The 11,013-nt window shown below is 38.3% G+C and overlaps 1 protein-coding gene across 3 annotated transcripts in view; it reads left to right on the forward strand.

Moving 5' to 3' along the window:
• Positions 1 to 9,377, forward strand: part of hdac7a (histone deacetylase 7a) — a 92,691-nt gene extending 83,314 nt beyond the window's left edge. For all 3 annotated transcript variants that reach the window (XM_058762436.1, XM_058762435.1, XM_058762437.1), the window contains exons 22-26: positions 2,750 to 2,868; positions 3,010 to 3,143; positions 3,351 to 3,432; positions 4,974 to 5,112; positions 6,365 to 9,377. In XM_058762436.1, coding sequence (XP_058618419.1) covers positions 2,750 to 2,868; positions 3,010 to 3,143; positions 3,351 to 3,432; positions 4,974 to 5,112; positions 6,365 to 6,407 — 517 coding nt within the window. In that variant the 3' untranslated portion in view covers positions 6,408 to 9,377. The remainder of the gene's footprint in view (positions 1 to 2,749; positions 2,869 to 3,009; positions 3,144 to 3,350; positions 3,433 to 4,973; positions 5,113 to 6,364) is intronic.
• The last annotated feature ends 1,636 nt before the right edge of the window (positions 9,378 to 11,013 follow it).

Here is an 11,013-nt window from a genome sequence, read left to right on the forward strand (position 1 = left end):
TAAGTTGCTAGTCCCCATTGACTTGCATAGTGTTTTCTCCCCCGATGGGGACCAGACTTTAACTAGTCTAAGTAGTTCATGCAACCGGTTTGATTTATCACCTGAGGAAATAACGCCCTGAGCAGCATACCAAGATTAATTACCCAATTACTTAAATTTTATTACCCAAACTTTAATCTCAGCTTCAGTTTCGGTTTTTGGCTAAATGCAAACTTTAATTTTGGTTTCAGTGTTTCTAATAAAAAAATTCTGCATATCTGTCATGGTCTTGTTAGTTTCCACACTTCATTTCTCAAACATAATAATTTAGCATTAATCCTTAAGGTCTGTGGTCGTGCTAGTATTTTGTACATGCAACAATAACTGAAAACGCTGTCTTGGGAGTAAGCTGGTGTTAAGTGTTGTGTCAAGGACACAATGGTGTTGGCAAACCCAGCAACTCTTCTATTCAAGGATCTTCCGCGGTCCAGATGTTTAACCACAACCCCACCACAATGCACTTTATATGTCTTGTAAAGTCCTTACATGGCCTGATTATCATCAGGTCAGAGTTCAGGAAGAAGCATTTGACCTTCCATCATGTTTCGCCAAAGAACCTGGTTTTCTTCATATGGGCGTCCTTCATTATTGCATTGGTTTCTCTCCTGCGTTCTTGTGCACTAGTATTTGCACTGAGACCTTTGGGATCTTGTCAGGAATTGGACGCCCGATCATATTGTGATCACTCTTTTAAGTTGGACTTCCCCCTCTGCTGTCTGCCAACCTGCACCAGTCAAGGTGTTTATTGTAGTCTGAAACGCTTGCAGGGCTTCAAATGATTCCCAGCTTTTTCATTGTGTTGGGATCAAACTCAAGCTTGGCCACTTCCACATGCCACTTAATTGCCGCCGGTGGGTGGTTTTATTAAACGTTTTTAGCATTTTTTGAAGGAAGCCTGCTTCAGGATTTTGGTTTCGGTCCAGGGAGGCATTGCTAACCACACGCTAACCAGGATCTCTGTGTGAAAGTGGGTGGGCGTCTAAAAGGACCTCTAAGATCTTTCAGGACTGAACGTTTTGGGAATGTTCTGCCTCTAACCAGCCTGTCTCTTTTTGACTTCCTGTGTCTTGTACACTCTTTCTCGTCCTTTTATTGGTCTTTAATGAATGCTGCGCTCTCTCTCTTTCCCTCCACCCAAACTAAAATTGTTCCTCTCCACACAGGGGAGCGTGGGTAGTTTTATTGGTCTAGAGGGGAGGCGGAGTTGGTTACAACGGTGAGGGTAGGCGGAGAGGGGGGGGAGTAGTGGAGGATCCTGGGTAATTAAGGCAAATGGCTCCCAGATGGCGGGCTGTCAGTGACGTGAGGAGAACGACAAGCTCCAAATGGGAACCAGATGCAGCGGCGGTCGCTTTGAACTCGCCGGTGATGCGCTCAAGAGGCGAAATCGCTGGCAAGGCTGGCGTCCTCCGAGCACAAGAAAGAGGGAGACGAGGAAAAAGAGGAAGGAAGAGAGAGCGAGAGACGGTTATTAACAGAACCTAATTCAAATACTTTAGTCACTGGGATTGTCTCACTGAGCTTCGGCCAGCTTAATTTTTGTAGAATTTGTCAAATAGAAGAGGAACGCCACTAGGCTTTTTCTTCTTTTGAGTCTTTTGGCCAGGTTTTTCACATTTCTGGAAAGGCTTTGATCTGAACTGATGTTAAACTGACAAAACAATCTGTCTGAAACAGCAATTTCACAAAATCGACTTAAATCTAAAGTTAAATTAAAGATAAATAGTTTTGCCCGAGTATTATTAATAGAAAATGTAAACATTTATTATGAGTGTATTTTATAATACCAGCATTCGTAAAAAAATATAATAAATATTTGTGTCATAATAAATATTCGTCATGCCTCAGAAGAACCCTCAAAATAATACTTCATGGAAAAATTGGTAACACTTTAGTATTTTTACTGTTAACTGGTTGCTCATTAGCATGCCTATTATTAACATACTGGCTGTTTATTAGTACTTATAAAGCACATATTCTACATCCCTAATCCTACACAATACCTAAGTTTAACAACTACCTTACTAACTATTAATAAGCAGCAAATTAGGGGTTTATTGAGACAAAAGTCATAGTTAATGGTTTGTTAATAGTGAGAATTGGACCTTAAAATAAAATGTGACATTTTGTGGAACACAAGAGGAGATGTTTTAGGGAATGTAGTTTGGTTGCTTTTTCATGTAATTGCAATGAATTTTCAAGCTTCAAAAAAGACCCAAAAGCACCATAAAGTCATCATAAATGCAGTCCATGTGACTCACGCACTATATTCTGAGTCTTCTGAAGCCAGAAATGGACTAAGATTGAATTTGTTATTAACTGACAATCTTGACATGTGCCCCAGCTTTGGTTGCCGAGATCAAGAGAGAATTAAGAACGAATCATTCTTGCGAGTTGGATTGTTTTGATGAATCAGGCGATTCACATTCATAGCAACAGTCCGAATAATACGATTCATTTTTTGAGTTCAACTCACTAGTGATCCAGGTGCAGTGGTTAACGGGTGAAGATCATCTATAAATAATAATCTAAATTTCCTTAATTTGGGTTTGGAATGACATGAGTATGAGGAAATGATAGCTAACTATGGTTTAACATTGTGCATAAAGAAATTTTGAAAGAAAATGCAGTCTTATAAGTGCAGCTATCAATATTTAATTCAAATATAACATTAACCGAATGTATTTTTATGCATTGTTCTGATGTTTAGGACGGTGGTGATGCCCATTGCTCAGGAGTTTTCCCCAGACGTCGTGTTGGTCTCTTCAGGGTTTGACGCTGCAGAAGGACACCCTGCTCCTTTGGGAGGATACACAGTCACTGCTAAATGTAGGATATTTCTTGAAATATTATCTTGCATATGAAATATAAATTCTTATAAACAGCTTTAAATTGAAATGAATTTGTAAACATTTAAACAGTCTCAGAAAATGTACTGTGACGGTAATGTTGTCATTGGTCTCTCCACAGGTTTCGGCTTTTTGACTCGGCAGTTGATGACGTTAGCAGGAGGACGCGTGGTTCTAGCATTAGAGGGAGGTCACGACCTTACAGCCATATGTGATGCTTCTGAGACCTGTGTCAGCGCCCTGCTGGGACTGGAGGTCAGATTTCATGCATAAGCAAATACCATCACAAGAATTCATTTATTATACATTTATAACCCCGTTATACCATTACTGGTAACAAATAATCAGCACTGTTGTTATGTAAGGGTGTAAACATGACTTTTCTGGCAAAGTCTCGTATGACGTGCTCTTTGTTTTAAAGGAAAAACAAAAAACACCCTTTTTCATCTCGTTTTCTCTTAGGAGCCTCTTCCTGAGTCGACTCTCCTGCAGACGCCCAATGCCAACGGAGTGCTTTCACTCCAGAGAGTGCTACAAATACAGAGTGAGTGTCTCTCGCTCCTCTCGTCCCAGTCTGACTCTAATTATGCTGAAATGCACTGGCTTCCTGGTAGCACACATTTGTTTAATTCTTTGCAATTAATTATAATCATGATCGTCGTTGTTTCACCACATGGTTTCTGCTCTGCCAAAATATTCCTATAAAAACAATGGTATGGGATGCACTACGTGGCGTACTCTACTTCTCTCATGCTTTCTGTGTGCTACTGACATTATCTGCCTGCATCTATTTACAGTTTTCAACATTGTTGTTACGACTAGTAATTCACATTTTAAAACCTGTAACCTGTAACCTGAACACAAAAAGAAATGCAGAATGTCCAAGCTGCTTTTTTCTGACCACAGAAGTGTACATTGATTCATACAGTTGAGGTCCAATAAGCACGTTTTATTATTATTATTTTAAATGTAGTCTATATGAGGTCATACAATATCTGACCAAAAAGTCACCATTATCTTTCCCCTCTGCTATAGTTCATAGTACAGTAACATCATGGAAACCTCATTGGCTCTTGCACACATTGGCTCTTGCACATCAAGCAAGCACGTTTGAGCTTCTGTTTACCATATGTGACCCTGGAGCACAAAACCAGTCTTAAGTCGCTGGGGTATATTTGTAGCAATAGCCAAAAATACATTGTATGGGTCAAAATTATCAATTTTTCTTTTATGCCAAAAATCATTAGGATATTAAGTAAAGATCATGCTCCATGAAGATATTTTGTAAATTTCTTACCGTAAATATATCAAAACTTTTTTGATTAGTAATATGCATTGCTAAGAACTTCATTTGGACAACTTTAAAGGCGATTTTCTCAATATTTGGATTTTTTTCCAGATTCCAGATTTTCAAATAGTTGTATCTCGGCCAAATATTGTCCGATCCTAACAAACCATACATCAATGGAAAGCTTATTTAGTCAAATCTCAATTGACACTCGAGAAATTGACACTTAAGACTTGTTTTGTGGTCCAGGGTAACATATTTGATGTGCTCTATGTGTGTGCATTGAACAATTATGTGAATAAAAGCCTAAATTAAATATGTTCATTTTATAAAGTGATCTGAAAGTGTATCTCCGGAAGACTTGGATTAAATCGCTTGGTTCATATGGATTACTTTTACAATGTCTTTATGAACTTTTTAACATGTCAAAGGTCTGGTTACGTGGATTTCAATGGAGGGACAGAAATCTCTCAGGTTTCATTAAAAATGTTTTAGTTTGTGTTTTCAAACATCTTATAGGTTTAGAAAGACATGAATATAATAAAATAAAATTGTCATTTTTGAGAGTACTATCCATTTAAATTTCAGTCTTTTCTTTTCTTCAAGTTGTATGCAGTATTTTGCAATTGCTTTTTATATTTTCATTTCATGGAAATGAGCAGCTTTGACATTCTGCAAAATATCTATTTTTGTTATTCACTTTAGATAGAAAGTCATACAGGTTTGGAATGACATAAGGAATGGTAAATTATGTCACAATTTAGTCCTGTCTGTTAATTCTGAAATTTCTGTCTCAGGTCAGTATTGGTCGTCACTGAAGTTGTTGATGGGCACAGTGGGGATGTCGTTTCTGGGTGCCCAGAGGAAAGACTGTGAGGAAACGGACACAGTGAATGCGATGGCGTCCCTCTCCGTGGGGGTCTTGACCAACAAAAGGTGAGATCTGATGAAGTAATTGTGCTAAATGCAATTAATACTATTTGCCATTACTCTATAATGCTCAATCCTGTTCTGTTTTGTACACAGTTTGTTCTGTACATTTCAGTGTGACCAAGGCTATTATAGTTAACTAAAACTATTAAAACGTTTTTATTAAAGGGGTCATCAGAAGCCCATTTTCAACAAGTTGATATGATTCTTTCAGGTCTTAATGAAAAGTCTATAACATACTGTTCTTAAAATTTCTCAATGGTAGTGTAAAACAACACCTTTTTCACCTTGTCAAAAACAGCTGTGTTCACAGCAACCCGTTTCAGTGCATGTCCCTTTAAATGCTAATGAGCTCTGCTCACACCGCCCATCTCTTCTGTGGGGTGACGAGCCGTTCTCTGAGAGACTCTTAACTCTAGCCGTATTCATCGTGAAACTTGCTAACTAGCGCATTATTAGGAAAGGCGATTTGCATATTCATTAAAAAAAAGAAAAAAAGATTCATAAAAAATATGACTTATACTCACTTCTTCTGGAGGTGAGGCTGGATCACAAATGATTTGCACGAACATAAATGCATTTAGGTAGATCGGGGGCGCATTCCCTTCAAAAACAAAGGTAATCCACTGCGTCTTCAGTGGCTCAGATGTCGGGATTAAATGACGACTGCTATGTTCATTATTACATCCAACAACAAAACATCTAAATCGCTTAGACATTCTTATCTACCCCTGCTCCAGCATTGAAACAATGGCGGACTGATGACATAACATATAAAAGTGAATTTTGCATCCGATGACCCCTTTAAGTAAAGCTGAAATATAAATATTAGACCGAAAATTAGATATGCCTTGGCAACTTAACTGAAATGAAAAATGAGAACTGGTAATAAAAGCTAAAATTGAAATAAAAATAAACTTTAATAGTAATATTTAAAAACAACAAAAAAAGACTAATTCATAATTCAAAATATTAATAAAACTATGATAGTATACAAATAATACTAAAATATGAGTATATGACAGCTGCATTCTACAACCGAATTTACTCAGTTTAATTCAGGTAAAGCCAAATTTTCCTACAGGATTTTGTTTTTGCAGAAAGGGGCTAATCTGTAATACAATTCATGTTGATGTTTTCACAGGTGCTTGTTTCTTTTCTAATCTATGCTGGGCTTCAGAGCTTTTGTTGCATTCTTGAGCATAAAAACCATATGCTGGTTGTTCGATGCTAAACATAAATCTCCATTTTTTAACAGCCTTGCTGATGAACCCATGGAGCACGACGAAGACTCCCTTTAAACCAGGTCTTTATGCGTCTGAAAACTGTCCAGTACCAAATGGCGCTCCACACCATGTGAACGAGCCGTGCCTCAAGACCAGCAGTGCCTCAGGGGGGCGTGGCTTCCTCATCATGGCCCCTCCCCCAAGACACCACCTCAACACTGACCACCAGCGCAGCGCGGCTAAGCTAACAACCCGCAGCTACAGTTCTGCCGGGGCTCTGGGAACCACGTCATCTTCTCCATTCCCGTACCACACAAACAAACACACTAGGACGCATGAGTGTGTTTTCAACATTCACTAAAAGAATGCGCTGAAGGACTCCAGTCGGTCAAAGATTCACCTCCGGTGCCTCAAAAGAGACTATTTACTTTAGCTGGAGATGCAGGATTTGCAGGAACGGTTGAGGATTATTTAACCTTTTTTAAAGGCAGCCCACTTTACTACCCTGACAAGAGGACTGTGCTCAGAGAAAATGAGGGGTTTCCTTGCACCTGGCAACCACAAAGTGGCTTCACTCTATGATGTCATTACTATTAACCAATTTAACCACTAAAGAAGAAGAAAAGAAGAAAACGATCTTGACAACTGTGGGTTTTATAAATTGTAATTTTTTTTTTTTGCACTGTGCATTCCATAATGTGAACCGTGAAATTTTCCAAACCTCTGGGAAAAGAAAGATCTAATTCTCTATCTAGTTTTACGCTTAACGTTCATTTTTTTTTTTTTTTTTAAGTGAAGCAAAAACAGTTGCATTCTTCTCAAGTTCAGTTACATTCTACCTGCATTCCCAGCATGAAGGCTGTAAACTTGAATACATCGAGATACTTATTTGTACTGATTTTGTGTATCTGATTTAATGCCTCATGTTTTTAAAGGCCAGCTATGAGCAAGTTTATTGCACACACCCACCCAAAAAAACACACATATACGCCCATATTTCTGTGCACACGTCGCATCCTTATTACCACTGTACAGTTAATATCGTGGACACAGGAAGTGCTTAAGCTTTCCCTAGACTAACTGTAACGCAAAGTAGCTCAGTCTCTTTTTAGACCAAACTAATTTGAATATGATGTTTATATGTGTGTGTGCGTGTGTATCTATCAATCATATCTTTTTTCTGTTCTGTACTCACAATCAAACCTCGATTGACCACAAGCAAAAGCGCAAAACGACATTTGAATGGGCTCTCGCGGCCACTTTAATGGCAGTGTGTAAAATTATTTTCTAACACAATTGTCTGTAGTTTTCACTGATCTTTGTTGTTTTGGACGAGGGAAATGACCAGCCTGTTAGAAGCCTGTGGAGAAGACATGTCTCAAGTTGGTGCGCAGTTAATGATTTTCTTTCATTGCTGCACACTTACTGGCGTTTTTTTTTTTTTTTTACGAGGGATGCATTGTTTTTGGATGGCGTTCTGTTTTCCACAGCCTGCACATAGATGTCTAATTCACACCAGTTGTGTGGATGAAGTTTATAGTGATATTAAATATGTCTCTCAGCCGCTGGGATTCACATTTACGCCATCATCAATGAACCGAAATTAATATCACACCAAAACGGACAGACCTATTTAAATACTGTGCCACTCATCAGCATGTTCGGTTTCAAAAACCATATCATTTCTAAACAAAAATCTGTCTAGTTGCGTAATCCTGATGGGCCAAACCGCCAACAATATTGCGCTGGAAATATTGCTGTACCACATGCTGTATCAGTATCCCATCGTTAATGCCGTCTGGATGGTCACCGGTTGGGACGTTACATTTGACTAGTAGCACAGTTCATGGTGCTTGTTTGACTTTTGCGTTGTGCTTTTGGCTTAATGAACGCCCCCCGACGGCTCGTTTTCGAGTTTGCATCGATATTCATTGACCAGATCTCATCTTTTTGAGTTTGTGTTACTCTGCACAACCCTTTACCTCTGCATTCACAACCAAATTCACACGTTAACATGCTTTCCTGCGTTCACTACAAGAAACAATCGTGACCTGGCAAATTACTGTTATTACGAACATGTGGAACAAAAATAGAGGCATTCCTTGTGCGATTTTTCTGTAATGCTGCAGATACAAGTGCCCAGCACCTGCCCGACCAATGTCTTTAATTCATCCCTTTCTTGCCTTTAACCAAACCACTGTGGATAGTTCTACGTTTGTATGATTCCATGTAAATAGCACCATCCATTTATCGATGTTTTGTGAGGTTTCATGAAGACCCTGGGTAGCCTTTGCCCATCAGACCCCCGTGAAGACTGTTGTAAAACAGAGCAGATGCAGACGTTCACTCATTAATGAAGTCATAGCTAATCGCTCAGAACTAGCGTCGGTCTTGCTGCGTATTTATAGTACTTCAAACAGTGCACTTGCATTTCACCATCAACAAAACATGCCTTCAGACAGATTGAAAGCGACTTGGTTAGCGACAATTCGACAGCACTTAGCGACAGTTTCACCGGGCCGTTGGGACTGACTACAAATAGATCTTGACATTCCGTTGCAGTTTGGACACTGATATGCGTCTTACATACAGTTCTGTTTTAGTGGTGTATTTTTACAATAGCTTTGTGCATTTGTACTGTTTTGATATACCTCTCAAAGCGCTTGTATTCTCTCGTCTCTCCGAACCCTTTATGAAGTAAAATGGAGAGCGTGTGCTGTTGTCATTGCTCGTGTAAAAGCATACCAGCGGCGTCTTAATTCTTCTGTCATTTATTCCCTTTTGCCTTCTTGAATGGACAATGTAAATAGTTTCCTACGACCAAAAGACTTCACCTACGTGCCTTGAAGTACTTTACCTGTCGACCCCACTAACTGGATCTGTTTAACAAAGCATAACAGAAATGATGTTTTTGAATCTTCATGTACTTAACGATTCCCTTGTTTATTTCCCATTTCTTTTATTTCTGTGTATAGAAAAGAATGTCTATTTTGTACTGTTTCTATCTTCCTAATTAAAAAGAAAAGCATTTTTTGTTTGCCTGAATTTCATTCGGCTTTGTCATTTTTATGTGTACACTCTATTCTACTGCTTATGTTGTCTGAACATCAAATACCAGCGAGCTGAAAGAAATAAATCAAATCCATTCGCACACATCCATTTGTTTTCTATTAATTGAGAAACATTCACTCAGATCTACAGCATGCTCTTTTTATTTTAGCATAGCAATGCTGTTAGAAAAATATAAGATAGCTATAGTCCCTGCTGGAAATGAATACAATGCCAGCATTTTCCACCAAAACAGCTGCTGCTGCTGTTGTTATTACTAACTTGTAAAACTTGGGAAAAGCCACTAAATTTTTCAAAATAAAAAAGCTTGCTCTAAAAGCATCTCGTACTGTTTAAAGATGCCATATTTTGAGTTTAACGTTATGGTGCCATGATAAATTTTCAAAGGTGTTTCATGCATCTGTTGAAGCATCTAAGAATGAATCAGTACAGTTAAATATTGCGCATGCACACAATCAAAGAAATGTGAAATACTTGATTAATGATCAGCCTGAAGCCACTAGATCGCCCATACTGGTCAGTGGTTCATCTGATCACTGGTTTCTTCTATTTTTATTCTAACTGGTTTATTCTAACACCTTTAGGCTTCTGCTTTAGTTTGGGCCAATATGGCCGTGTGTTTTGCACTTTGCTTCAAACATACATCTTGTAATTGCTTTACCTAATTACACGTACTAAACAGCAGAACGTGGCACTTTTGTGGTGAGGCAGTCCGTCTTATTTCTTGCCAACCAGACATATATTTATTGAAGCCTCAAACTAAAAAGGATAATGCCAAGTTTATGTGCAGACCAAGTTCAGCTGACATTTTATTCTAATTAACTTATTAGCGGTGTCTGGATTCTAAAGAACTCGTACGAGCAGAACAAGAACACCTTGATCTATCACTTTTTCTGGGTTTTCTTTATTTCTAATTTTTTAAATGATTTATTTTTCTTCCAATGTTTTTATTGCACTAAAAGGCATAAACATACTCTAACTTAAAGTGATACTTCATCCAAAAATTTAAATTCTGTCATTAATTACTCATCCTCATGTCGTTCCAAACACGCAAGACCTTCGTTCATCTTCGGAACATATAGATATTTTTGATGAAATCCGAGAGCTTTCTGACCCTCCATAGACAGCAATGCAACTACTAGGTTCAAGGCCCAGAAAGGTAGTAAAGACATCATTAAAATTGCCCATGTGACATCAGTGGTTCAACCTCAATTTCATGAAATTACGAAAATATGTTTTGTTCTCTAAGAATAATAAATAATGACTTTATTCAAATAATGACATTATTTAATGATTTCTTCTCTTCCGGGTCAGTCTTCACCGAGAGAATCATGATGCATGCATGTGGTGCTGCTGAACCTGGATACACTGCGTAAAAGATAAAATGGTCTTCGTAAACATATCTTAAGATTTTAACAGAGAAGGATGACTTATTCGAACCAGAATATACAGACGATGAACTCTCATGAACGTTGGAGACCGACATGGAAGAGAAGAACATTTTTTGTTTTCTTTCAGCACAAAAAGTATTCTTGTAGCTTCAAAACATGAAAGTTGAACCACTGATATCACATGGACTATTTTAATGATGTCTTTACTACCTTTCTGGGCC

Source organism: Onychostoma macrolepis, chromosome 23 (genome assembly GCF_012432095.1).
Source record: "Onychostoma macrolepis isolate SWU-2019 chromosome 23, ASM1243209v1, whole genome shotgun sequence".
NCBI lineage: Eukaryota > Metazoa > Chordata > Actinopteri > Cypriniformes > Cyprinidae > Onychostoma > Onychostoma macrolepis.